This window comes from Coregonus clupeaformis, chromosome 23 (assembly GCF_020615455.1).
Source record: "Coregonus clupeaformis isolate EN_2021a chromosome 23, ASM2061545v1, whole genome shotgun sequence".
NCBI classification, from domain to species: domain Eukaryota; kingdom Metazoa; phylum Chordata; class Actinopteri; order Salmoniformes; family Salmonidae; genus Coregonus; species Coregonus clupeaformis.
Genome location: NC_059214.1, coordinates 54,010,460 through 54,038,362, shown reverse-complemented (window position 1 = coordinate 54,038,362; position 27,903 = coordinate 54,010,460). Strand labels below are relative to the sequence as shown.

Sequence of the window (27,903 nt, the reverse complement as noted above, 5' to 3'; positions counted from 1 at the left end):
ACCTGCTGTTGATCTGTTTGACTCTGGCCTTGTCTTGTCCCCACAATACTTTTAGTTCTCCGAACAGGACTAGCGATACATTTTCTTCTGTGTGCTTGTGTGTCGGTGTACACGCACGTGTGTGTGTGTCTGTGTGTGTGTGTGTATGTGTATGTGCTATTATGTGTATATATCAGAGGCTCATATTGTTATTAATTAGAGTTATTAAGTTATCTCTCCAACACAATAGCAATGAAGCACAGGCAACTGTCTGCATTATGTTAAATCATGTGGAAGTTGGTCATAAAATAATAACAGAAATCAATAAAGAGCTGTTTACATATTCTTCTTCTAGCAGAGAGGTGAGATGGAGAGGGGGAGATTGGTTTTATGAGAAATGTGTCACCCTTAAGCTCAGAGACTCACCCCAAAACGCTCTCTCTCTCCTTGTCTCTCTCTCTCTCTCTCTCTCTCTCTCTCTCTCTCTCTCTCTCTCCCTTGTCTCTCTCTTTCTCTCTCTCACACACACTTGCTCTCTCTTTCTCTCTCTCTCACACACACACACACACACACACACACTTGCGCCGTGACAGGATCATTAGTAACAGGCCGTATGGTGTTTCCGTGTGTGACATGATAATAGCTCATATTTATGTTGCTGAGTGTCTGTTCTTTCCTCCTGGTCTGCCCAAAGCAGGTGTTCCAGATGTTACTGAAGCTCTTCTCTCAGCTCTCTTTTTTTTCTCTCTCTCTCTCTCTCTCTCTCTCTCTCTCTCTCTCTCTCTCTCTCTCTCTCTCTCTCTCTCTCTCTCTCTGTTCTGTCTGTTTCCTCTGGTACTAATGAGCTACCTGTCTGTGGACTTCCCCTGATCTGAATTCTGCTGGTCCTTTATGACCTGACCATAAACACACACACTCTCTTTCTCTCGCTCTCGCTCTCTCTCTCTCTCTCTCTCTCTCACGCACGCACACACACACACACACACACACACACACACACACACACACACACACACACACACACACACACACACACACACACACACACACTGTCATGAGACCTGAATGTTTCCCTTCCCTCCCATCCTCATACAGGAGCTTTAATAACATGTTATACCACTGGAATACTTCCAATGTTCAAATTCAGGGAAGTTAATAAAAAAAATATCAAATACAAAAATTATTATGGCACGTTTCTTTAGAGAGAGCTCATGAAAACTGTGTGGAAAATTTGATAGGCAAAGAAGAAATGACTGAAGTGGAGGATAGGGAGTGAGAAAGACATGGAGGGAAAGGAAGAGAGGATGTTAGAGAGATGTAAATATAGAGAGAGAGACCTGGGGCAGTGTCCACAGTAACAGGCTGGTGGTGACAGGACCTTAGAGGCTCTGGTGTGTCCCTCAAAAATGCCTGTTTAGACACCACGATAAACACCTGGGCCTCAGGAGTCCAACCTCCTAACCACACACACACACACACACACACAGTGCTCCAGAGAGATCTACAGACTATGACAGCTTCCAGCGGTATCCATGGAGACCCTCAGGGATTCCAGATTCCTCCAGGTAGGTGATCAGTCATGAGCGATAGAGAAAGATAGAGTGTGAGAGAGAGAGTGCAAGAGAGAGAGAGAGAGAGAGAGAGAGAGAGAGAGAGAGAGAGAGAGAGAGAGAGAGAGAGAGAGAGAGAGAGAGAGAGAGAGAGTAGCTGTTGTGCTGTATAACCTACATCAAGAACAGATACAGTATTTCAGTGATAACCTAATTTATCAAGATTGGTATAACCCTTCAGTCATCATTTAGATCACCTAAGGACCATATCTGTTTAATGGCATTAGGCCTGACCACTATGTTAACTATTGTAAGTGGATTATTGTAGGATTACTGTCTTAAGGGGCATTACCTGATAGGGGTTATTAGTGTGATCAGTTACTGTGTCTGTAGTTACAGGTTGATTTCCGTTTACACATTGCCATGAGTGTGTTTGTTTGAAATAGCATGCTGTATAACCTACACTCTGACACTGGTGGGATGATTGGTAACACAGCTCGAGTTTGGTCTCACTGTATGCTACATGGTAGAGGGAGGACACTTGCATGCTCTATGCGCACAGAGAGGCTAAGGAGCACCACCATGTGGACAATATGTTGAACTGAAGGAGAGTCCAACCACTGCTCTCCAACTAGGCTAGTGGGATAGGAGATTCTGACAATGGCTTTAGTTTAGTAGGTACAATGAGCCATTCAGAATACATTTATTAATTGTTAATTCACCGATATTAATTGTCTTCATGGGGAATGATTTTGTAAATCGTTAAAATGGTCCCATGTAAAGGGTCACAACTTGGACACTGCTGGTTACTTCCATGGGGACATGAGTCCAGTCTAACTATTCATCCTCCATCAGAAACCGAAGATAAGACTTGCCTAAAAGCATCAGTCCAGTTGCAGGCTACATACATTGTAAGCTATCTACGTTGCTTTCTCCTTCCCTCTCCAAAACAAATATACAGTGTGATGAAGGGATTATGCAGCTCCTATGCAAAGCCATGCAGAGCTACAGTGGGGAAAAAAAGTATTTAGTCAGCCACCAATTGTGCAAGTTCTCCCACTTAAAAATATGAGAGAGGCCTGTAATTTTCATCATAGGTACACGTCAACTATGACAGACAAAATGAGCATTTTTTTTCCAGAAAATCACATTGTAGGATTTTTAATGAATTTATTTGCAAATTATGGTGGACAATATGTATTTGGTCAATAACAAAAGTTTCTCAATACTTTGTTATATACCCTTTGTTGGCAATGACACAGGTAAAATGTTTTCTGTAAGTCTTCACAAGGTTTTCACACACTGTTGCTGGTATTTTGGCCCATTCCTCCATGCAGATCTCCTCTAGAGCAGTGATGTTTTGGGGCTGTTGCTGGTAAACACGGACTTTCAACTCCCTCCAAAGATTTTCTATGGGGTTGAGATCTGGAGACTGGCTAGGCCACTCCAGGACCTTGAAATGCTTCTTACGAAGCCACTCCTTCATTGCCCGGGCGGTGTGTTTGGGATCATTGTCATGCTGAAAGACCCAGCCACGTTTCATCTTCAATGCCCTTGCTGATGGAAGGAGGTTTTCACTCAAAATCTCACGATACATGGCCCCATTCATTCTTTCCTTTACACGGATCAGTCGTCCTGGTCCCTTTGCAGAAAAAACAGCCCCAAAGCATGATGTTTCCACCCCCCATGCTTCACAGTAGGTATGGTGTTCTTTGAATGCAACTCAGCATTCTTTGTCCTCCAAACACGACGAGTTGAGTTTTTACCAAAAAGTTCTATTTTGGTTTCATCTGACCATATGACATTCTCCCAATCCTCTTCTGGATCATCCAAATGCACTCTAGCAAACTTCAGACGGGCCTGGACATGTACTGGCTTAAGCAGGGGACACGTCTGGCACTGCAGGATTTGAGTCCCTGGCGGCGTAGTGTGTTACTGATGGTAGGCTTTGTTACTTTGGTCCCAGCTCTCTGCAGGTCATTCACTAGGTCCCCCCGTGTGGTTCTGGGATTTTTGCTCACCGTTCTTGTGATCATTTTGACCCCACGGGGTGAGATCTTGCGTGGAGCCCCAGATCGCGGGAGATTATCAGTGGTCTTGTATGTCTTCCATTTCCTAATAATTGCTCCCACAGTTGATTTCTTCAAACCAAGCTGCTTACCTATTGCAGATTCAGTCTTCCCAGCCTGGTGCAGGTCTACAATTTTGTTTCTGGTGTCCTTTGACAGCTCTTTGGTCTTGGCCATAGTGGAGTTTGGAGTGTGACTGTTTGAGGTTGTGGACAGGTGTCTTTTATACTGATAACAAGTTCAAACAGGTGCCATTAATACAGGTAACAAGTGGAGGACAGAGGAGCCTCTTAAAGAATAAGTTACAGGTCTGTGAGAGCCAGAAATCTTGCTTGTTTGTAGGTGACCAAATACTTATTTTCCACCATAATTTGCAAATAAATTCATAAAAAATCCTACAATGTGATTTTCTGGATTTTTTCCCCTCAATTTGTCTGTCATAGTTGACGTGTACCTATAATGAAAATTACAGGCCTCTCTCATCTTTTTAAGTGGGAGAACTTGCACAATTGGTGGCTGACTAAATACTTTTTTCCCCCACTGTATTCCGACAAAAAATTCCCCGCCAACAACTCGTTGGACTAGCTTCTGTCCTTGTTGCTGTGATGTCATCTGCTGTCGGATGAGTGGCTGGGCTGGCGGCAACGATGCGCATATGCAGTCTGCTGCTCGAACGCATCACAGTGAACTGCATCTGACAGCTCGCCAGGTTGGAGCAGAAAAAAAACACCACACACAAGAGAGCAAAGCCGACCCGTGGAACAGACCCGACCCGTGGAACAGACCCTCTGTATTTTCACAAACCGAGCATCATCTATATCCACCCGATAGAGAAAATAAAGAAAAGGAAGGAGGGATCTTTCGCGGTTGCCGTCCCCCCTCAAAGCTCGCATGTATGGAAGGATAATGTTTTTGTTTTAACGCACCAGATGATTGTGTACCGGGGTAGCTATTGAAATACGCAAAAACCTGCCGCTTCGTTGAATATTCCTCCGAGACTGAGGCCATGAATTCCGCGGAGCAGACGGTCACTTGGCTGATCACACTCGGGGTGCTGGAGTCGCCGAAAAAGACTATATCGGATCCCGAGGCATTTTTACAGTCCTCCCTCAAAGATGGGGTGGTCTTGTGCAGACTGCTGGAGCGGCTGAGCCCGGGATCCACGGACAAAGTAAGGACAGAGCTGCCGCTTGTCTTCCCCTCTTGCCGCCCGCTTCATCGGCTCCTCAATGCGGCAAGAACCGTGACATAACGCGGTTTATCTCGCTTCTCTTTGCCCTCTGGCCCATGAAGAGATTCGTTTGTAGGTCACGAGCGCGTGGGTTATTGTTCCTAAAAAACAGCACCAAATGGTTGCACATATGTCAGTAGGCCTACACTCACGCGTGTGATAGGTTTATACAGACAGACAGACCACACCGTTCGCTGTGGCAGATGCGAGTCACGACGATCTATTCTGTGCGCAATTATTAGTAGCCTTTGTAGATTCTTAAACCAAGACAAACGATGAGGCGCATTTTTTTGTTGTCAAACAAACTCTTAAATTTATGAGCTCTATGGTTTGGGAATTGTGTAGCCTATATGGATTTTAGTTTTTTCTTCTGGAGACAGGCAACAGAAAAGGCCACAGATAGCCTACAGATGCGTTGTGAGATTGGAACCCAAAGCGCATTACGCGGTATTACGTTAATGCACAGGATCTGTAGGCCTCTAGCCTATGGTTTATATGTAGCCTATGTTTGACACATTATCCGGATCACCAGCTAGTGGTGTATGTGGGTACACCACAAGAGCTGGCCGCCATTGACTGCAAAAGCTCACAGACAGATAGAGACCCTCGCCACATTTAAAGCAACAGTGCGGTATTTGTAATGTATGTCTGTCAACACCAAAAGCCCCACTCACTTTAGCCTTGTTCTATATTGTGTACGACAAATCTTGTGTGGTTTTAGACAGATTGGGCGTTCCCTGGCGTTCTTAATCTTAAATGCCTCTCTGACAACAGAATAGCCTAGTGCTGTCTGGAGAGTGGCCACAGCTGGAAGAGAGAGACTCTTCCATCACCTTATAGGAGAACATCACCTATAGCCTAATCTAACCAGGGTTCTGACCAACCGTTGATTCTGTTCTTATGGTCTGATAGAGTAGGCAATTGAAATCTGCCCATGATGACCACCTGATGATGAGCTATTGGCCACAAGTGCAAAGGAGGAGAAAGAGTCTTCCCTCTATGAAAAATGCAGTTATTATTATATTCTGTTCTATAGCGTATTATATTCTAACTGCATAGACTGATAGGCTACAGGTCATTTAACTGGTAATTACTCTGGTAAAAGATCTATATGTCCAGCCTCAGCCAGCGCCCAATGTTTCACTTTTGTTGTATATCTCACTGGCAGTTCATGTAGCCTATGGTTATAGACTGGTAATAAAAGGTGTCAGATCTGTCCTTCTAGATTCATAGGCTGTATTACATCCATTCACATTGACATTGTGGTTAGTGTCACTTATTTATTTCCCACCCGTTCTTTGATAATTATTCTGTTTTGATCAATTTGATCCATCCCGCCTCTGTTCAGAGGAGTCGCCAGCGTCCTCCCTCACTGCTGCTGTGTTATTGCTCACAGCTCCCATTCGCCAACGTCATTTCCCTCAATCCAATGCCTACTTCCCTGCTAGAGAATTTGTAGCTGTATTGTATAAGCAAGCCAAGAAGAGGGAATGTTGGCTTCTACTCTGAATCAAAACGCGCATACGACTGCTTCAAAGTAGCTAGGCTATGAAAAACAAGTTTATTTTGATCGAAATTCGTGTTTCTCATATGCATTTTTGTTGTCCCAGATCTACCAAGAACCGAAGAACGACGTCGAGTGCTTGAGCAACATAAAGGAGTTTCTCAAAGGCTGCACTTCGTTTCGCGTAGAGGTAAATTCTCCATAACATAACCCTACAAACACTCCAAACATGCATCCAACATTTAATACGAAAGATAAAGAACTTACATAAAATATTACCAATTTCCAATGTGACACAATAAACAATGGGGCCACGAAGTGGACGGAGGGATAGGCCTACTGACAGTGGGAGGAGGCTGGACTCCGAGCCGAGAACAATCACCCATCGCCGGGTGTGAGACTGCCTTGTTCGTCGCCTGCACTGAAATGGCCAATCCACAATCGCAACATTGTAACAGGCATGTTGCAATTATTTGATGCCGTCGTTTAAAACTGTAACAATGTAACATTCTCTTGTAGGCTCCAAGTGCAGATAGCTAGTTAATTTATACATTTTGTTAAACTGTCTGGCCCTGACTATCAGACTGATGCTTTTCCATTATGTACGTCGTTGTCTTTCTTCCCTGGCCCACATAGCCTACGTGCATGGCGTTGCGCTTGTGTCCCCCATTCTAGATTTGGAAACACCAGCTAGTTATCCAGATACCAGCAAGCGAGAATTAGGCTACACTTGGTCAATGAATCCATCCAGAGATGACAGAAGGTGTGGTCTTCAAACTCACTACATAGTTGACCCATATAGGAAGTCTTCACTCATGAGTTTTTATTGGGATGCTTTGGTATTTTCTCATACAGCAGCAGCCAATGCTGTCTGTGTCGACTGTTATATCACACACTGACAATAGTGATTAGGGTGAACGGTCTGATTTTAGATCTGTGGTCAGAGGGAAATGGCTAACACACACACACACACACACACACACACACACACACACACACACACACACACACTACACAGAGAGTTTGGTACTGTGTCAGTGCATAGAGGAGTCATTGAACCCACCCAGTCTGGACAATACAGCTCACTGTTCGATCTTCACCATTGACTTTCCCCACTGAGACTGCAGGAGGGGAGAGGGAAAGAAATAGAGAGAGGGAGGGCACTGTAGAATAAAGGGGTCTGAATATTATTTTGTTAAAGGCTTACTTGTGCTTGGTGTTGAATGTCAACACAAAGCCTTCTCTTCTTGGATAATAATTTTCTAAATCAAATCAAATGTTATTTGTCACATGCTTAGTAAACAACAAGTGTAGACTAAAAGTGAAATTCTTACTTTTGGGCCCTTCCCAACAATGCAGAGAGAAAAATATAAAAATTATAACACAAGGAATAAATACACAATGATTGGCTATATACAACGAACGGGTACCAGTACCAAGTCGGTGTACCAGTACCTACTAGTGCTGAGTAGGTATTATTGATTTTAAAAAGCCTTTATTTGAATAGGCATATCACTGACGCTTTATGACAACACATATGTTGACACAGAATAACAATGTAATAGAGATGCTATGCGTCTAGTACAGTGTTTCTCAATCCTGGTCCTGGGGACCCAAAGTGGTGCACAGTTTTGTTTTTGCCCTAGCACTATGATTCCATTAATCAAAGGCTTGATGAGTTGCTTAGTTGAATCAGGTGTCTGAGAGCTGGAGCAAAAACTAAAATGTGCACCCATTTGGATCCCCAGGACCAGGCTTGGAAAACACTGGTGTAGTAAGTTAACATTCATGTTTGAGGTTGGACTGATTCCAATCTCTGAGAAGTGGACTGCTCATCTCCCTCTCTCTGAGTCATGGGGTGTTTTTGGGATAACTAAGCCTCCCAGGTGTGCAGACAGACAGACCTTGAAATCCTCACAGCAGCCCTCCATGCCCCTCATACTGTAACCCTGTTTCCCTATAAGCTGCTTTAGAGGGGAGAGGAGAGCGTGGCGTGTGTGTTTGTGTAACATGCAGGGAGCTGGATTATAACAGTGTACGACATGGCCAGACATCATGAACCCTCTCCAGATCCCAAATGACTGCTGGCTCACAGTACAGGTTGCTGCATGGGGCAGCAGATTAGGGGGGTGTGTGTGTGTACGTACCCACATGTGGGTGTGCCAGCGCTTTTTAAGCCCTGACCTGCTTCTGATGGGTGTGTGTATGCTGTGTGTTTGGCGGAGAGTCCACTTTGCGCATGTGTGTATGTTTTGGCCCATATGTGGGTACCAGCTTCCGATGAGTGTGTTTGGCAGATGATTGTATACTGTTTGGTGTGTGTGTGGGTACTGTGTGTGTGCGTGTTAATGTTGTTTTCTTGGAATTATTCTATGGGCAATTCCACGGTAACGGTGATGCTGAGACTCAGATTATTCACTTTAAAATGCATGGCCAACAAAAAACACTGATTGCTAAACAAACCACACAACTATGGTTTGGACTACTTTGAATAATATTCACAGAAAATTGTACAAAAACACTTTTACTTGAAGAACAGTGCAGATGCAAAGTTCATTAACAGAATGACCAGCAGCACAAACAGTCATTCTGTTACCAAACTTTGCATCTGCACTCTTCTTCAAGTACATGTGTCTTTATGTCTTCAGACTGTTTGGAGCCATGTCACACACACGCTGTGCAGCCGTTAGCTGACCCTTCACTCCTGACCTGTTGACCACAGGAAGTGACCCTAAGAGTTTCCACACCCCCTGTAGTCATCGATCCAGTTAGAGTACTTTTGAAATGCACCCTTCCTCCCTTCCTTGGAGTGGCCACTGATCTGCTATTCTGGAGAAGTAAAAGCCATATAGTGGAACTCCTGATTTCACCTACTGGTTCTATCATGTCAGGTCTGGGGTTGCCTTAAGGGCCACAGTGAAACCAGTCTTTATGCGTTCAGCTCTGATTAGGCCATAATGGTGGAAACATTGTGTCAATAAACCACAGTGGAGCATAGTTTGAGGTCACTTTCATGTTTTTCTGCACACATTATTTGACACCCAAAACCTTCTCACAATCATTGAATGTGTGTATGTAATATTTTCTTTTGCTGGGAATAAAAGCTTCATATTGTTGAAGTTCTGTATGAGAGGAGGGTTGGCTGCTTTCAGATCACTACCTCTATGGGACAGTGGAGGAATATAAGACTGGACTGTAACTCTGGAAGGAGCACAGTGTATGCATGCCATGCACACACACACACATTCTCTCAGGGCATAGCCTGTCTGTAATCAGAGCGGAAGACAAAAGGAAGCCACAGCTCAGTCACTCACCCTCAGTGGCCCGACAGTAACCACTGCACAGGGAGGGAGAGATGAAGCGAGGGAGGGAGAAATGGAGATGGAGGGGGAGATTGAGAGATGGTGAGAGGGGGAGAGAGTGATGTACATTAACAGACATTTTACAGGGAGAGAATGAAACAACAATAATCCAATTCACTCCACAGGCACATTAAACTCCACTCTATCTACTCACCCCCTTTAGTTTACAGTAGTTTGTGAAGCTGTCTGTATGCTACTGTCTTATTTTGATAGCTTCTGATAGTGAATATGGGTTCTATTGATTGGCATTGGCAGGCCTTGTGATGACCCAGCTCCAGTGCTGTCCAATTGAGTAAATATTTTTTCCCCGAGTACTTTTGGGCATGTCTCCACGTATTTTAGTTTTGGCACTAACACCATGTCACACACAGGAATGATGTGCGCGCACACACACACACACACACACACACACACACACCAGTGGCGGCTGGTGGGAGGAGCTATAGGAGGATGGGCTCATTGTAATAGCTGGAATGGAATAAATGGAACGGTATCAAACACATCAAACATATGGAAACAACATATTTGACTCCGTTCCATTAATTCCATTCCAGCATTACAATGAGCCCATCCTCCTATAGCTCCGCTCACCAGCCTCCACTGACCCGTCTTTCTCTCGTCTCCCAGCCGTTTGAGCCCAGTGATCTGCTCCTAGGACTGAACTTCTCCAAGATACTCAGCAGTCTGGTGGCTCTCAACAAAGTGACTGCAGGTTAGTCTGAAGTGTGTGTTTGTGTGCATGTGCGCAGCCCGTGTGAGTATGTGTGTGCAGTAGAACCATTCTATTTTATGTGTGTGTGTGTGTGTATATATATAGTAACTGCTCTATTCGTTATCTCTAGACATTGGAGTGGGCAGTGACAGTGTGTGTGCCCGTCACTCGTCGGCCCATCGGATCAAGTCGTTTGAGTCTCTGGCCTCCCAGTCATCACTGGGTCGATCCTCCAAGCTGCTTCAGAACCAGTACCGCAGCCTGGTGAGACACACACATACACACACACACCAGCCTTAGTGCTGAAGCCCAACTTCTGAAATGTCTATCTCAAAGTGCATCTATGTCAAATGGAGATTTGTGTGGGCTTATCGTGTAGTCAGTATTCAAGCCCTTATTTGTCCATTACTGAGCCATCGGCCTACCCTTTCTAACTCCCTATCCCACTACCATTCCTCTCCTCCCTTCTCTACCTCCCCCTCTCCCCTTGTCCTTTCCTTCACCTACCCTCCCTATCTCCCTCTCGCTACCCCCTTCACCTCTCTTGCTCCCTACCACCCCCTCTCTCCCTCTACCTTCCTTTCCTGCCCCTCTCTACCTCTCTGCCTCCCCTCTTTACCTCCCTCCTCCCCCCTCTCTACCTCCCCCTCTCTACCGCTCTACCTCCCCTCTCTACCTCCCCTCTCTACCTCCCTACCTCCGCCTCTCTATCTCCCCCTCTCTACCTCCCCCCTATACCACTCTACCTCCCCCCTCTACCTCTCTACCTCCCCCTCTCTACCTCCCTACCTCCCCCTCTGTATCTCCCTCCTCACCTCTCTACCTCTCTTATAGGACATGTCTGAGGGCAGCGGGACGCAGCTATTGGTCAAGGCTCGCTTCAACTTTGAACAGACCAATGAGGACGAGCTGTCCTTCAACAAGGGTGATGTCATCAACGTGACACGCCAGGAGGAGGGCGGCTGGTGGGAGGGGAACCTCAACGGCAAGACCGGCTGGTTCCCTAGCAACTATGTCCGTGAGATCAAAGGCTGTGGTATGTATCCCTTATTATAAACTGTGTGGTTCGAGCCCTGAATGCTGATTGGCTGACAGCCGTGGTAAACCACGGGTATGACAAAGCATTTATTTTTACTGCTCTAATTACGTTGGTAACCAGTTTATAATAGCAATAAGGCACCTCTGGGGTTTGTGATATATGGCCAATATACCACGGCTAAGGGCTGTATCCAGGCACGCGTTGCGTCGTGCATAAGAACAGCCCTTAGCCGTGGTATATTGTCCATATACCACACCCCCTCGTGCCTTATTGCTTAATTATTCTTGCTACTGAACATCACATAACCCAGGAATATCAGAAAGGACATGAAGGAAATGGATGGTGTCTGATGGAGAGAAATATCTAATTTCTCTCTCTCTCCCCCTCTCCCTCTCAGACAAACAAGTGTCCCCCAAATCTGGGACCCTCAAGAGCCCCCCAAAAGGCGTTGACACTACGGCCATTAGCAAGACCTACTACAACCTGGTAAGACCTGGTCATCCAATTTACTTCTCTCACTGTCTGTCTTCCTCTCCCTTTCTCTGGCTCTGTCTCTTTCTCTCTCTCTCTTTCTATGTGTGTGTGTCTCTCTCAATACTGCTGTTACAATCCTCAATAAAATAAATGACTCTTAAAGCTGTAGGCCTGAGGTGCCATGGCCGCTCCAGATAGCTTGACCTAGTTCTGCTTGTGTTCCTGACATTTTAATGTCTCTCAGTGCTCTGGGTTACTGACATGAGAGAACAAGTAAATACATGCTGTACTAGAGAGAGAAGGAGAAACAAAAGGACATGGAGAGGGAGAGAGGGGGAGAGAGAGAGGGAGAGAGAGAGAGAGGGAGAGAGAGGGAGTGAGAGAGAGAGACAAGGAGAGATAGAGACAGGGAGAGAGAGGGAGAGAGAGAGGGAGGGAGGGAGAGGGAGAGAGAGAGGGAGAGAGAGAGAGGGAGAGACAAGGAGTGAGAGAGAGAGACAAGGAGAGAGAGAGACAAGGAGAGAGAGAGAGACAATGAGAGAGAGAGAGACACAAGGAGAGAGAGAGACACAAGGAGAGAGAGAGAGACACGGATAGAGAGAGAGAGAGAGAGACAAGGAGCGAGAGAGAGATTATTTTATTACAATGTATATTGTATACATTGTTGCTTTGGCAATATTGACGCTTTTCATGCTAATAAAGCAGCTTGAATTTGAATTTGAATTTGAGAGAGAGAGAGACATTTCAAACCTCTTTATTCTTTTGGAACGTTTGTGTGTAATGTTTCATGTTAATTTGTGATAGTTTATTGCACTTGCTTTGGCAATGTAAACATATGTTTCCCATGCCAATACAGCCCCTTTGAATTGAATTGAAAATTGAGAGAGAGAGTGTCTGTCTACCTGCCTGGACACAAGACTTACTCCCTCTACACCAGCGTGTCCCAAACTCGGTCCTAGGGACCCCAAGGGGTGCACGTTTTAGTATTTGCCCTAACACTACACAGCTGATTCAAATTATCAAAGCATCTGTGTAGTGCTAGGGCAAAAACCAATACGTGCACCCCTTGGGGTCCTGAAGACCGAGTTTGGGAAACCCTGATCTACACCTCTCTATTTCACCTCTCCCCACTCCCCATCTCTCCTACTTCCTTCATTATTTATATGGTCCTCCACTCCCACCCAGAGCTGTAACTCAGAGAGGAGAAGCTCTATGTACCATAAACTGTCTAGTCCTGTAGTAAAAGAGACTGTGATTAGAGGGTTAGGCTGGAGGTCCAGGGCCAATGGGAGGTCAAGGGTGAGGGGTCAGAGGGAGTGAAAGTATTCAGAGTTACAAAGACATGAAATTACAACTTGAACCATAGAGTGATACTCCTCAATATCCAACATGAAACTTGTAAAAACTCTCCCTCACACACACTCTCCCCAGGTGCTGCAGAACATTCTAGAAACAGAGACAGAATATTCCAAGGACCTCCAGAGCCTTCTGACCAACTACCTGCGATCACTCCAGAGCACAGAGAAGTAAGATCCACTTGTTGTACTGTTGTAAACCTCCCTCCCTCCCTCTGTCTCTGTCTGTCTGTCTTCTGTCTGTCTGTCTGTTGTACTGTCTGTATGATGACATACTGTATGGCCACTGATTGGATTGGATCTACTGGACTCATTCCAAAACTCATGCTCTCTCCTCTCTCTTTCTCTCTCCTCTCTCTTTCTCTCTCTTTCTCTTTCTCTCTCTCTCTTTCTCTCTCTCTTTCTCTCTCCCTCCCCCTCTTCCCTCTCCTCCTCCTTCTCCACCTCTCCTTCTCTTCTCCTCTCCCCCCTCTCCTCCTCCTCCTCCTCCTCCTCCTCCTCCACCTCTCCTTCTCTTCTCCTCTCCCCCTCCTCCTCCTCCTCCTCCTCCTCCTCCTCCTCCACCTCTCCTTCTCTTCTCCTCTCCCCCCTCTCCTCCTCCTCCTCCTCCATCTTTCCTTCTCTTCTCCTCTCCCCCTCTCCTCCTCCTCCTCCTCCTCCTCCTCCACCTCTCCTTCTCTTCTCCTCTCCCCGCTCTCCTCCCTCCTCTCCTCTTCTCCTCCCTCTCTCCAGACTGAGCAGTACAGATGTGTATGTGATCCTGGGGAACCTGGAGGAGATCAGCACCTTCCAGCAGATGCTCGTCCAATCACTGGAGGAGTGCACCAAGTAAGTCCGGCCCCTCACAGACTTTCCACCAATCAGCACACAGGGATCAGAGAAAGGGCTTGTCACTGCTGTTCTAATCCAATCAGATCTGTCCTGCTGCTACTTGCGATATTTTACAGCAGTTTTCCTTTGAGGTAAATAAAGGGTATAGGAACATCTAGTGGTTGGCTGTGGTAATACAGCAATCCTTGATTTCACTCAGCTTGTGTGTGTTTTTTTCCCAACATGTGCAGACTTCCAGAGAGCCAGCAGAGGGTAGGGGGCTTTTTCATGAACCTGATGCCCCAGATGAAGGCTCTCTACGTGGGTTACTGCTCCAACCACCCCTCGGCAGTCAACGTGCTCACCCAGCACAGGTAAATCTAGACCCTATGCAGCATGAAACTGATGTTCTAACATTCTTACTGTACAACAATGATTTATTTTTACACAGGCAGGTAGTGTAAAGGCTACAATTAGACTTGACAATTGAATACCCCTCTCTCTCTCTCTCTCTCTCTCTCTCTCTCTCTCTATCTCTCTCTCTCTCTCTCTCTCTCTCTCTCTCTCTCTCTCTCTCTCTCTCTCTCTCTCTCCTCTCTCTCTCTCTCTCTCTCTCTCTCTCTCTCTCTCTCTCTCTCTCTCTCTCTCTCTCTCTCTCTCTCTTTCTCTCTCTCTCCTCTCTCTCTCCTCTCTCTCTCTCATCTCTCTCTCTCTCTCTCTCTCTCTCTCTCTCTCTTTCTCTCTCTCTCCCCCAGTGAGGAGCTGGGGGAGTTTATGGAGGGGAAGGGAGCCAGTAGTCCAGGTATCCTGACCCTGACCACAGGCCTCAGTAAACCTTTCATGAGGCTGGACAAATACCCCACACTACTGAAGGAACTGGAGAGACACATGGAGGTAGGGCTGTGTGTGTGTGTCACGTATAGGTGTGTTTACTCTAAGATGTTGGTGTGCGATTGTTTGTGTGTGTCATGTGCAGGTATGTGTGTAAGAGTGTCCTCATTCACTGATGATGGATGTGTGTGTGTGTGTGTGTACAGCTGTATAACTGCTCTCTGCTGTGCTCCCTGTAGGAGAGTCACTCCGACTGGCCAGACATCCAGAAGTGTATGACAACATTCAAGAGCCTCTCGGTGAGTCACACCAATACACATATCGCCTCTTGTTTCCATAGTTACCTCATTAGCAGCGCATGGTGTGCGTCAAGCTGTGACGTGTGAGTCATGAGTCGACATGTTATGGTACACTTGAATGATATGAGCATGCATCACTTGTGCACACATAATTATTAAGTCATTATAAACACTACATGACCAACAGTATGTGGACACCTGCTTGTCAAACATCTCATTCCAAAATCATGGGCATAAATATAGAGTTGGTCCCTCCTTTGCTGCTATAACAGCCTCCACTCTTCTGGGAAGGCTTTCCACTAGATGTTGGAACATTGCTGCGGGGACTTGCTTCTGTTCAGCCACGAGCGTTACTGAGGTTGGGCACTGATGTTGGGCGATTAGGCCTGGCTCGCTGTCAGCATTCTAATTCATCCTGAAACATGACAATGTTTGAGCAAAGAAACTCAAAAGGGGTGATGATATTAATTAACAGTAATTTTGATCCGAATGTGCAAATTGTCCAAACAGCTCCGCAAGGTAGATGGATGATTTTAAATATGTTATTGGACCATAAACAGATATGGCTCATTAACCTTTACGGACCAAATAATGATGATCCACACTTCTTTGACAATATATATATAATAAATTATCAACCCTGCAAGCAATACAATACTATTATTATGGTGGGAGATTATAATACTGTTTTAAATATCTGAATGGACCGTAAAGGAAATCACACTACAAACTGTCATGGATACATTAGAACTAGTGGATATATGGAGGCTTAAATATCCTGACCTAGTGAGATATACATGGTGGAGACTCAATCAAGCTAGTCGTCTTGACTTCTTTCTTATGTCATTCTCGTTGGCACCAAAAGTTTAAAAAGTGTTGATAGGGGACAGAATGCAGTCGGACCATCATATAATTAACATATACATTACTCTTACTGAATTTCCACCTGGGCGAGGATATTGGAAATTTAATCAAAGCCTATTGGATGATAACTTGTTTTTAACTAGGACAGAGGAATTTATAACTGAACACCTGTCCACAACCTCAAACAGTCACACTCCAAACTCCACTATGGCCAAGACCAAAGAGCTGTCAAAGGACACCAGAAACAAAATTGTAGACCTGCACCAGGCTGGGAAGACTGAATCTGCAATAGGTAAGCAGCTTGGTTTGAAGAAATCAACTGTGGGAGCAATTATTAGGAAATGGAAGACATACAAGACCACTGATAATCTCCCTCGATCTGGGGCTCCACGCAAGATCTCACCCCGTGGGTCAAAATTATCACAAGAACGGTGAGCAAAAATCCCAGAACCACACAGGGGGGACCTAGTGAATGACCTGCAGAGAGCTGGGACCAAAGTAACAAAGCCTACCATCAGTAACACACTACGCCGCCAGGGACTCAAATCCTGCAGTGCCAGACGTGTCCCCCTGCTTAAGCCAGTACATGTCCAGCCCCGTCTGAAGTTTGCTAGAGTGCATTTGGATGATCCAGAAGAGGATTGGGAGAATGTCATATGGTCAGATGAAAACAAAATATAACTTTTTGGTAAAAACTCAACTCGTCGTGTTTGGAGGACAAAGAATGCTGAGTTGCATCCAAAGAACACCTATACCTACTGTGAAGCATGGGGGTGGAAACATCATGCTTTGGGGCTGTTTTTCTGCAAAGGGACCAGGACGACTGATCCGTGTAAAGGAAAGAATGAATGGGGCCATGTATCGTGAGATTTTGAGTGAAAACCTCCTTCCATCAGCAAGGGCATTGAAGATGAAACGTGGCTGGGTCTTTCAGCATGACAATGATCCCAAACACACCGCCCGGGCAACGAAGGAGTGGCTTCGTAGAAGAAGCATTTCAAGGTCCTGGAGTGGCCTAGCCAGTCTCCAGATCTCAACCCCATAGAAAATCTTTGGAGGAGGTTGAAAGTCCGTGTTGCCCAGCGACAGCCCCAAAACATCACTGCTCTAGAGGAGATCTGCATGGAGGAATGGGCCAAAATACCAGCAACAGTGTGTGAAAACCTTGTGAAGACTTACAGAAAACGTTTGACCTGTGTCATTGCCAACAAAGGGTATATAACAAAGTATTGAGAAACTTTTGTTATTGACCAAATACTTATTTTCCACCATAATTTGCAAATAAATTCATAAAAAATCCTACAATGTGATTTTCTGGATTTCTTTTCTCATGTTGTCTGTCATAGTTGACGTGTACCTATGGTGAAAATTACAGGCCTCTCTCATCTTTTTAAGTGGGAGAACTTGCACAATTGATGGCTGACTAAATACTTTTTTTCCCCACTGTATGTCAAAAGAGTCCATACTAACAAAGGAAATAGAAGGTCTAACAGAACAGATAGATAGCAATAAAAACTATAACATAGATGCTCAGAATAAATTAGAGGAAAAACAAAAAGAAATGGAGAAACTTAGTCAAGAAAGATCAAGTGTAATATATTATAAAAATAAAGCAAACTGGATGGAATATGGGGAAAATGCACCAAATTATTTTTTAATCTTCAACATAGAAATGCTACCAAAAATAATTTAATTTAACTGAAGCTAATTGTAGGGATTTTTTTCTATTGATAATGTAAAATTAACAGCCATACAGAAAGACTCATGTGAAGGTGAAATTACAGAGGAGGAACTTCTGGATGCAATTAAAGACTTTAAGTCTGGGAAAACTCCAGGGTTGGATGGCCAGTTGAGGTATACCAAACCTTTTTTGATATACTCAGAGGACCGTTGTTAGCATGTTTTAACCACTCCTATGTAAATGGTAGATTATCAGACACTCAAGAAGAAGGTCTGATTTCATTATTACTGAAACAGGATACAAGTGGGAAATATAAAGATCCAGTCCATTAAAACATTTTTGAGGCCCCTTACACTTCAGTGTGATGCAAAAATTCTAGAATATAATTAAAAAGGTATTGTCGTACATTATTCATTCTAATCAGACAGGTTTTTTACATGGACGATACATTGGAGATAATATATGGCAGGTACTGGAAACAATAGAACACTATGAAAAATCTGGGAAACCAGGCCTGCTATTCATAGCTGACTTTGAAAAGGCATTCGATAAAGTACGACTGGAGTTTATATATAAATGCCTGGAGCCTTTCAATTTAGGAGAATCTGTTATAAAATGGGTTAAAATCATGTATAGTAACCCTAGGTGTAAAATAGTAAATAATGGCTATTTCTCAGAAAGTTTTAAACCGTCAAGAGGAGTAAAATAAGGTTGTCCAGTATTGGCATATCTATTTATTATGGCCATCGAAATGTTAGCTATTAAAATCAGATCCAACAATAATATCAAGGGATTAGAAATCCAGGGTTTAAAAACAAAGGTGTCATTGTACGCTGATGATTCATGTTTTCTTTTAAATCCTCAACTTGAATCCCTCCACAGCCTCATAGAGGATCTAGATACATTTTCTAACCTCTCTGGATTACAACCAAATTATGATAAATGTACTATATTACGTATTGGATCACTAAAAAATAAAAATGTTACATTACCGTGTAGTTTACCAATAAAATGGTCTGATGGTGATGTGGATATACTCGGAATACATATCCCAAATGAAATAAATGATCTCACTCCAATACATTTTAATAGAAAGTTAGCAAAGATATAGATAAGATCTTGCTACCATGGAAAGGTAAATACCTGTCTATTTGTGGAAAAATTACCCTGATTACCTCTTTAGTATTATCCCAGTTTACCTATTTGCTTATGGTATTGCCTACGTACGCCTAGTGAACAGTTTTTAAAATTATATGAGAAAAAAATATAAAATTTTATTTGGAACGGCAAGCCAGACAAAATTAAATGGGCCTATTTATACAATGAATATGAATTCGGAGGACAGAAATTATTAAATATTAAAGCATTAGACCTATCACTAAAAGCTTCAGTCATACAAAAGTTATACTTAAATCCGAACTGGTTCTCTAGCAAATTAGTAAGATTGTCTCACCCCATGTTCAAGAATGGCCTTTTTCCCTGTATTCAGGTTACAACCTCTCACTTTCAGTTATTTGAAAAGGAAATCATCTCCCAAATATCACTATTTCTAAAACAAGCCATAGAAAGTTGGTTGCAATTTGAATTTTATCCGCCAGAAACGGCAGAACAAATAATGCAACAAATATTGTGGTTATACTCAAATATACTAATTGATAAAAAACCATTATCTTTTGAAAAAATGTTTTTAAATGATATTATCTTCATAAATTATATCACAGGTAGGACTGGTGGAGTTATGTCGCACATGCAGCTAACAAAAACAAAAATGGAAGAGGAAAGTGGAAGGGGGAAAAAGTAAGGAACTTGTCTGTCAGCCCTGCATTAAAGACCATAATTGGTTAAAGAAAATTGTGATAAATAAAAAAGTATACCAGTTTCATTTAAGGACCAAAGGATTGACAGCCGTCCCATATAGATTGCAAAATAGTTGGGAAGAGATTTCTGACGTACCGATTCCATGTCAAATTGTTTATGAACTGATATGCAAAACGACGCCGGATTCAAAACTACAAATTTTTCAATTTAAATTATTATACAAAATTCTTGCTACCAATTGAATGTTTTATTTTTATTGTATTTTATTTTATTTAACCTTTATTTAACCAGGTAAGCCAGTTGAGAACAGGTTCTCATTTACAACTGCGACCTGGCCAAGATAAAGCAAAGCAGTGCGATAAAAACAACAACACAGAGTTACATATGGGGTAAAACAAAACATAAAGTCAAAAATACAACAGAAAATATATATACAGTCTGTGCAAATGTAGCAAGTTATGGAGGTAATGTAATAAATAGGCTATAGTGCAAAATAATTACAATTAGTATTAACACTGGAATGATAGATGTGCAAGAGATGATGTGCAAATAGCGATACTGGGGTGCAAATGAGCTAAATATATAACAATATGGGGATGAGGTAGTTGGGTGGGCTAATTTCAGATGGGCTGTGTACAGGTGCAGTGATCAGTAAGGTGCTCTGACAACTGATGCTTAAAGTTATTTATTTATATGGGGGATACAATCTTCCCAGCTCTGCAGATTTTGCTGCGAAGAGACAGAATCATGAGATCATTTGTTTTGGTACTGTTTTCATTTGTTTTGTAGCTTGTTTTTGGTCACAGGTCCAGGAATGGCTGAAGGATTGCAATATTTACCTGGAGCTAACCCTGCAGATAGCAGTACTGGGTGATCTGAAAAGTAATAGTCAATCAATCAATAATATAATAATAATACTTTTAGCAAAAATGATTATTTTCAATTTACAATCTGTAGAAACAATGAGAATAGAAGGGTTCAGAACTTTTGTGAAACATCACAGTACAGTTGAAAAATATATGACAAATAGAAATCCAATATGGATGGTGTTAAGAGGGTTGAATGGAGCTGAAGGATGGGACTAATAACAACTAACAACAACTAATAACAACAAGATAACTAATGTAAAGCATACTGTGTCCATAATAAGTATATAGGTTATAGGTTGAGAGCTTTTGTGAAAGAGCACAGTTAGAAAGATATGGCATATAGAAGCAAACCGGATGGACATCATGAAAATGATCGGAGAGGTTGAGGGTAGAGGAAGTTCTGTAGTAAAAACAAACAAAATATAATTATTGTAAAATTGACTGTGTCCATAAAATGTATATAGTATGTACAGTCATGGCCAAAATTGTTGGCACCCCTGAAATTTTTCCAGAAAATGAAGTATTTCTCACAGAAAAGTATTGAAATTACACATGTTTTGCTATGCACATGTTTATTTCCCTTTGTGTGTATTGGAATAACACAAAAAAACAGGAAAAAGCAAATTTGACATAATTTCACACAAAACTAAAAAAATGGGCCGGACAAAGTTATTGGCACCCTTTCAAAATTGTGGATAAATAAGTTTGTTCCAAGCATGTGATGCTCCTTTAAACTCACCTGGGGCAAGTAACAGGTGTGGGCAATCTAAAAATCACACCTGAAAGCAGATAAAAAGGAGAGAAGTTGACTCAGTCTTTGCATTGTGTTTCTGTGTGTGCCACACTAAGCATGGAGAACAGAAAGAGGAAAAAGAGAACTGTCTGAGGACTTGAGAACCAAAATTGTGGAAAAATATCAACAATCTCAAGGTTACAAGTCCATCTCCAGAGATCTAGATGTTCCTTTGTCCACAGTGCGCAACATGATCAGAGGTTTGCAACCCATGGCATCTGTAGCTAATCTCCCTGGACGTGGACGGAAGAGAAAAATTGATGAAAGGTTGCAACGCAGGATAGTCCGGATGGTGGATAAGCAGCCCCAAACAAGTTCCAAAGAAATTCAAGCTGTCCCTGCAGGCTCAGGGTGCATCAGTGTCAGCGCTTGAACTATCTGTCCGAAATTTGAATGAAATGAAACGCTTATGGCAGGAGACCCAGGAGGACCCCACTGCTGACACAGAGACATAAAAAAGCAAGACTACAGTTTGCCAAAATGTACATGAGTAAGCCAAATTCCTTCTGGGAGAACGTCTTATGGACAGATGAGACCAAGATAGAGCTTTTTGGTAAAGCACATCGTTCTACTGTTTACCGAAAATGTAATGAAGCCTTCAAAGAAAAGAACACAGTACCTACAGTCAAATATGGTGGAGGATTCAAAGATGTTTTGGGGTTGTTTTGCTGCCTCTGGCACTGGGTGCCTTGACTGTGTGCAAGGCATCATGAAATCTGAGGATTACCAAAGGATTTTGGGGTCGCAATGTAGGGGCCCATGTCAGAAAGCTGGGTTTGCGTCCGAGATCATGGGTCTTCCAGCAGGACAATGACCCCAAACATACTTCAAAAGCACCCAGAAATGGATGGCAACAAAGCGCTGGAGAGTTTCTGAAGTGGCCAGCAATGAGTCCAGATCTTAATCCCATTGAACACCTGTGGAGAGATCTTAAAATTGCTGTTGGGAAAAGGCACCCATCCAATATGAGAGACCTGGAGCAGTTTGCAAAAGAAGAGTGGTCCAAAATTCCGGGTGAGAGGTGTAAGAAGCTTATTGATGGTTATAGAGGCGACTGATTTCAGTTATTTTTTTCCAAAGGGTGTGCAACTAAATATTAAGTTAAGAGTGCCAATCATTTTGTTCGGCCCATTTTTTGAGTTTTGTGTGAAATTATGTCAAATTTGCTTTTTTCCTGTTTTTTTTGTGTTATTCCAATACACACAAAGGAAATAAACATGTGCATAGCAAAACATGTGTAATTTCAATACTTTTCTGTGAGAAATACTTCATTTTCTGGAAAAATTTCAGGGGTGCCAACAATTTTGGCCATGACTGTATAAGCTGGAAGTAGAGGCCTAAGCGTTGTTGTTCACTAGTTTACTCCAATTAGGGGAGGGGTGGTGGGGTTGGAAAGTAATAAAGGGAAATATATTTTTTAAAAGGATATGTGTAAGGGTTGGTGTGAGGTGTGACCCTGGTGCGGTGCAGGTTAGACAGTAGGCAGTCGGCAGAGATGGTGAAACAAGGAACTTTACTGATGGTCCCGAAGCCAGGATACAAAATAACGGACTTTACATGAAAAAGGTGGAGCAAATAAGACTCCAAAAAACAGGCAGACAGCCAAAAATACGAAATACTAACTATGACTGAAATAATGAATAAACAGGGAGAACACTTCTCACGTACCTGTCCATACGTCCCGCGATCAGACACTGATTAGTACTGCTTGGCATAGTGAAACTAGCAGAGAAAACTGAGCAAGGGAACACAGGGAAGTGAGGGCATAAATACACAGGTGCCTAAGGTTGTCGGAGGATGACACCTAGTGGGTTGCTCCGGAACTGCGATCCACTCCTGTAACAGATATGTATATATATGTATGTATGTGTAGATGTATGTGTATGTATATACACATACATATATGTATATATACACATACTGTACATATACCATTATTTATCCTCCACCAAACTTTACATTTGGCACTATGCATTCGGGCAGGTAGCGTTCTCCTTGCTTCTGCCAAACCCAGATTTGTCCGTCGGACTGGCAGATGGTGAAGCGTGATTCATCACTCCAGAGAACATGTTTCCACTGCTTCAGAGTCCAATGGCGGCGAGCTTTACATCACTCCAGGCGATGCTTGGCATTGTGCATGGTGATCTTAGGCTTGTGTGCGCCTGCTTGGCCATGGAAACCTATTTAATGAAGCTCCCGACCAACAGTTATTGTGATGACGTTGCTTCCAGAGGCAGTTTGGAACTCGGTAGTGAGTGTTGCAACTGAGGACAGATGATTTTTACGCGCTACACACTTCAGCACTCGGCGGTCCCGTTCTGTGAGCTTGTGTGGCCTACCACTTCGCAGCTGAGCCGTTGTTGCTCCTAGACGCTTCCACTTCACAATAACAGCACTTACAGTTGACTGGGGAAGCTCTAGCAGGGCAGAAATTTGACGAACTGACTTGTTGGAAAGGTGGCATCCTATTGACGGTGCCACGTTGAAAGTCACTGAGCTCTTCAGTAAGGCCATTCTACTGCCAATGTTTGTCTATGGAGATTGCATGGCTGTGTGCTCAATTTTATACACCTGTCAGCAACAGGAGTTGCTGAAATAGCCAAATCCACTAATTTGAAGGGGTGTCCCCATACTTTTGTATATATAGTGTATCTATGGACACACAATTTTACATTGTTTCTGTGGTAATAAAAGTCTGTGGTACTGATGCTGTTCCCATGATAACCTATAAAGTGGTGCTGATGGTATTTCCGTGGCGACAGGTCCAGTGCCAGGAGGTGAGGAAGAGGAAGGAGCTGGAGCTGCAGATTGTGACTGAGTCCATCAAGCTGTGGGAGGGAGACGACATTAGAACACTGGGCTCTGTCCTCTACATGAGTCAGGCTCTGGTTAACAGCCCTGGAGCAGAGGTCAGAGGAAAACCTTAGAACAACCTCACAATAACATTATAATAACTGATGTACATGAGTAAAATACTATTAACACACTGTCTCTCTGTCTCTCTCTCTCGCTCTCTCTCCATCTCTCTCTCTCTCTAGGAGAAGTGTGAGCGCTACCTCATGCTCTTCCCTCATGTCCTCCTCATGCTGTCTGCCAGTCCAAGGATGAGTGGCTTCATATTCCAGGTATAACCCCTGACCCCTTAGTCTACTATACCAGAGTCATATTGATTTGGTGCCAAATGGAAGAAAATGGACTGAAAGAGCGAGGGACTACATGAACATGCTCATTTTATTTTTCAGTGTCAAAATGTTTTCTACGGTGTTCCCTAATGAATAGGACCCAGTTGTGATTAACCACTGTGTTTAGTGTGGGTTCAGATGTTGATGATGGTTTCTTGTCTACAGGGGAAGCTGCCATTGACTGGTATGACTGTGACCACGGTAGAGGACAGTGAGGCCCACAAATACTCCTTTGAGCTTTCTGGTAAGACTACTGTGGTTTATTCAGAACGTACATGTGTCCCGAGTGGCACAGTGGTCTAAGGCACTGCATTGCAGTGCTAGCTGTGCCACTAGAGATCCTGGTTAGAATCCAGGCTCTGTCGTAGCCGGCCGCGACCGGGAGACCCATGGGGCGGAGCACAATTGGCCCAGCGTCGTCCAGGGTAGGGGAGGGATTGGCCGGCAGGGATGTAGCCCATGGGGGGCCAGTATGAAAAATATAAAAATAATGTATGCACTCACTAACTGTAAGTCGCTCTGGATAAGAGCGTCTGCTAAATGACTAAAATGTAAATGTAAATGTGTGTAATGTGTGTATTGTGTCCTCCAGGCAGTCTATTTGAGCGTCTCCAGGTTGTGTGTAACAATCAGCAGGACCTGCAGGACTGGGTAGACCACCTGACCCGTCAGACCAAGCACACCACTCCCCCAAGCCACAAACCCCTCACTGTCCCCTGCCACACGGTCAGTAACACACATATGCATTGTACATAAGCACACACACACACGCTCACACAGACAAACTAAGCTATATGGGAAAACACTGTACAGTGCATTCGGAAAGTATTCAGACCCTTTTACTTTTTCCACATTTTGTTACGTCACATCCTTATTCCAAAATGGATTCAATAAAAAATGTTCCTCATCAATCGACACACAAAACGAAAACAAGTTTTTAGAAATGTTTGCAAATTTATGAAAAATAACCAACAGAAATTCCTTATTTACATAAGTATTCAGACCCTTTGCTATGAGACTCAAAATTGAGCTCAGGTGCATCCTGTATCCATTGATCATCCTTGAGATGTTTCTACAACTTGATTGGAGTCCACCTATGGTAAATTCAATTGATTGGACATGATATGGAAAGGCACACACCTGTCTATATAAGGTCCCACAGATGACAGTGCATGTCAGAGGAAGAACCACGCCATGAGGTCGAAGGAATTGTCCGTAGAGCTCCGAGACAAGATTGTGTCGAGGCACAGATCTGGGGAAGGGTACCAAAACAAGTCTGCAGCATTGAAGGTCCCCAAGAACACAGTGGCCTCCCCAACAACACAAGACTCTTCCTAGAGCTGGCCGCCTGGCCAAACTGAGCAATCGGGGGAGAAGGGCCTTTGTCAGAGAGGTGACTAAAAACCCGATGGTCACTCTGACAGAGCTCCAGAGTTCCTCTGTGGAGATGGGAGAACCTTCCAGAAGGACAACCATCTTTGCACCACTCCACCCACAGGCCTTTATGGTAGAGTGGCCAGACGGAAGCCATTCCTCAGTAAAAGGCACATGACAGCCCGCTTGGAGTTTGCCAAAAGGCACCTAAAGACTCTCAGACCATGAGAAACAAGATTCTCTGATCTGATGAAACCAAGATTGAACTCTTTGGCCTGAATGCCAAACATCACATCTGGAGGAAACCTGGCACCATCCCTACGGTGAAGCATGGTGGTGGCAGCATCAGGTTTTTCAGCGGCAGGGACTGGGAGACTAGTCAGGATGGAGGGAAAGATAAATGGAGCAAAATGATCCTTGATGAAAACCTGTGCCAGAGCGCTAAGGACCTCAGACTGGGGTGAAGGTTCACCTTCCAACAGGACAACGACCCTAAGCACACAGCCAAGACAACGCAGGAGTGGCTTCGGGACAAGTCTCTGAATGTCCAGAGCACAGTCTTGAACCCGATCAAACATTTCTGGAGAGACCTGAAAATAGCTGTGCAGCGACGCTCCCCATCCAACCTAACAAAGCTTGAGAGAATCTGCAGAGACTAATGGGAGAAACTCCCCAAATACAGGTGTGCCAAGCTTGTAGCGTCATACCCAAGAAGACTTGAGTCTGTAATCGCTGCCAAAGGTGCTTCAACAGAGAACTGAGTAAAGGGTCTGAATACTTATGTAAAGGTGATATTTCAGTTTTTTATTTTTAATACATTTGCAAAAATGTCAAGAAACCTGCTTTTGCTTCGTCATTATGGGGTATTGTGTGTAGATTGATGAGGGAAAAAAACAATTTAATCCATTTTAGAATAAGGCTGTAACGTAACAAAGTGGAAAAAGTCAAGGGGTCTGAATACTTTCCGAATGCACTGTAAATGTAACAATTACAACTAATCTCTGTCTCTCCCTTCCCTCTCCCCCCCTCACCTCTCGCTTGCTCTTCCCCACTCCTTTCCTCTCTCCCAACCTCCATCCCCCCTCTCTCTCCTACTCCTCCCTCTCTCTCCCCCTCCCTCTCTCTCCCTCCCTCCATCAGTTGCCCTCCCACCCTCTGACTCCGTCCCGTCACGCGGAGGGCCGAGCGATGACGGTGGCCCCTGCCTACCACACCCTGCCCCACCCTTCCTCCCACGGGGCCCCACACAGCAGCATGATGTGGGGGCCCCTGGAACCCCCCAACACCCCCAAGCCCTGGAGCCTCAGCTGCCTGCGCCCCGCACCCCCTCTCAGGCCCTCTGCTGCACTCTCCTACAAGGAGGTGAGGAAGAGTGTGTGTGGATGGGGAGGGAGGATGTGTGTGTGTGTGATGGCATTGATAGCAATTGTGTTATGTGTATGGTGAGGTTGGGTGTCATTGCTTATTTGTGTCATTCATTCCTGTCCCTCACTCGCTGTTACCCTTTCTCCTTGCCCTCTCTCTCTCTCTCTCTCTCTCTCTCTCTCTCTCTCTCTCTCTCTCTCTCTCTCTCTCTCTCTCTCTCTCTCTCTCTCTGCTCTCTGTCTCCAGGACCTCAATAAAAGTCCTAAGAGTGTGAAGAAGCTTCTTCCTAAACGTAAACCAGAGAGAAAACAGTCAGACGAGGAGTTTGCCCTGAGGAAGAGTAAGTTTGCTCTGTGTGTGTACGTGTGAGTGTGTGTGTTCTAACCCCCTGCTCTCCTCTCGTCCCCAGGTACAGCTGCTCTAGAGGAAGATGCTCAGATCCTAAAGGTGATCGAAGCTTACTGTACCAGCGCCAAGACCAGACAGACCCTCAACTCGAGTAAGAACACGCACACACACTCACACACTCATCGTTACTGTCAGGTCTTGTTGTCTCTTGTCATTCCTGGATCACAGTAGTCCAATGCTATCCTTAACCCTGCTATTAGTACTTACTTCTCTTTCTAACAGTTTCTTTCTCTTTTCTGTCTGTCTCTCTCTTCACTCCTCACCGCTCCTTCAATCTTCCGTTGACGTTCGTTCCTCGTTTTATTTTTATTTTACCATTTGTTTGTTGGGTTTG

The 27,903-nt window shown here is 44.0% G+C and overlaps 1 protein-coding gene across 2 annotated transcripts in view; it reads left to right on the top strand.

The window, feature by feature from the left end:
- The first annotated feature begins 4,252 nt into the window (after positions 1-4,252).
- LOC121554025 (rho guanine nucleotide exchange factor 7) overlaps positions 4,253-27,903 on the top strand; it is a 29,288-nt gene continuing 5,637 nt past the window's right edge. For both annotated transcript variants that reach the window (XM_041867473.1, XM_041867467.1), the window contains exons 1-18: positions 4,253-4,769; positions 6,440-6,523; positions 10,323-10,407; positions 10,538-10,671; positions 11,242-11,443; positions 11,844-11,932; positions 13,352-13,446; positions 14,008-14,103; positions 14,337-14,459; positions 14,841-14,979; positions 15,156-15,215; positions 24,003-24,149; positions 24,279-24,365; positions 24,588-24,666; positions 25,015-25,148; positions 26,937-27,158; positions 27,408-27,501; positions 27,571-27,660. In XM_041867473.1, the coding sequence (XP_041723407.1) occupies positions 4,605-4,769; positions 6,440-6,523; positions 10,323-10,407; positions 10,538-10,671; positions 11,242-11,443; positions 11,844-11,932; positions 13,352-13,446; positions 14,008-14,103; positions 14,337-14,459; positions 14,841-14,979; positions 15,156-15,215; positions 24,003-24,149; positions 24,279-24,365; positions 24,588-24,666; positions 25,015-25,148; positions 26,937-27,158; positions 27,408-27,501; positions 27,571-27,660 (2,125 nt within the window). In that variant the 5' untranslated portion in view covers positions 4,253-4,604. The remainder of the gene's footprint in view (positions 4,770-6,439; positions 6,524-10,322; positions 10,408-10,537; positions 10,672-11,241; positions 11,444-11,843; positions 11,933-13,351; positions 13,447-14,007; positions 14,104-14,336; positions 14,460-14,840; positions 14,980-15,155; positions 15,216-24,002; positions 24,150-24,278; positions 24,366-24,587; positions 24,667-25,014; positions 25,149-26,936; positions 27,159-27,407; positions 27,502-27,570; positions 27,661-27,903) is intronic.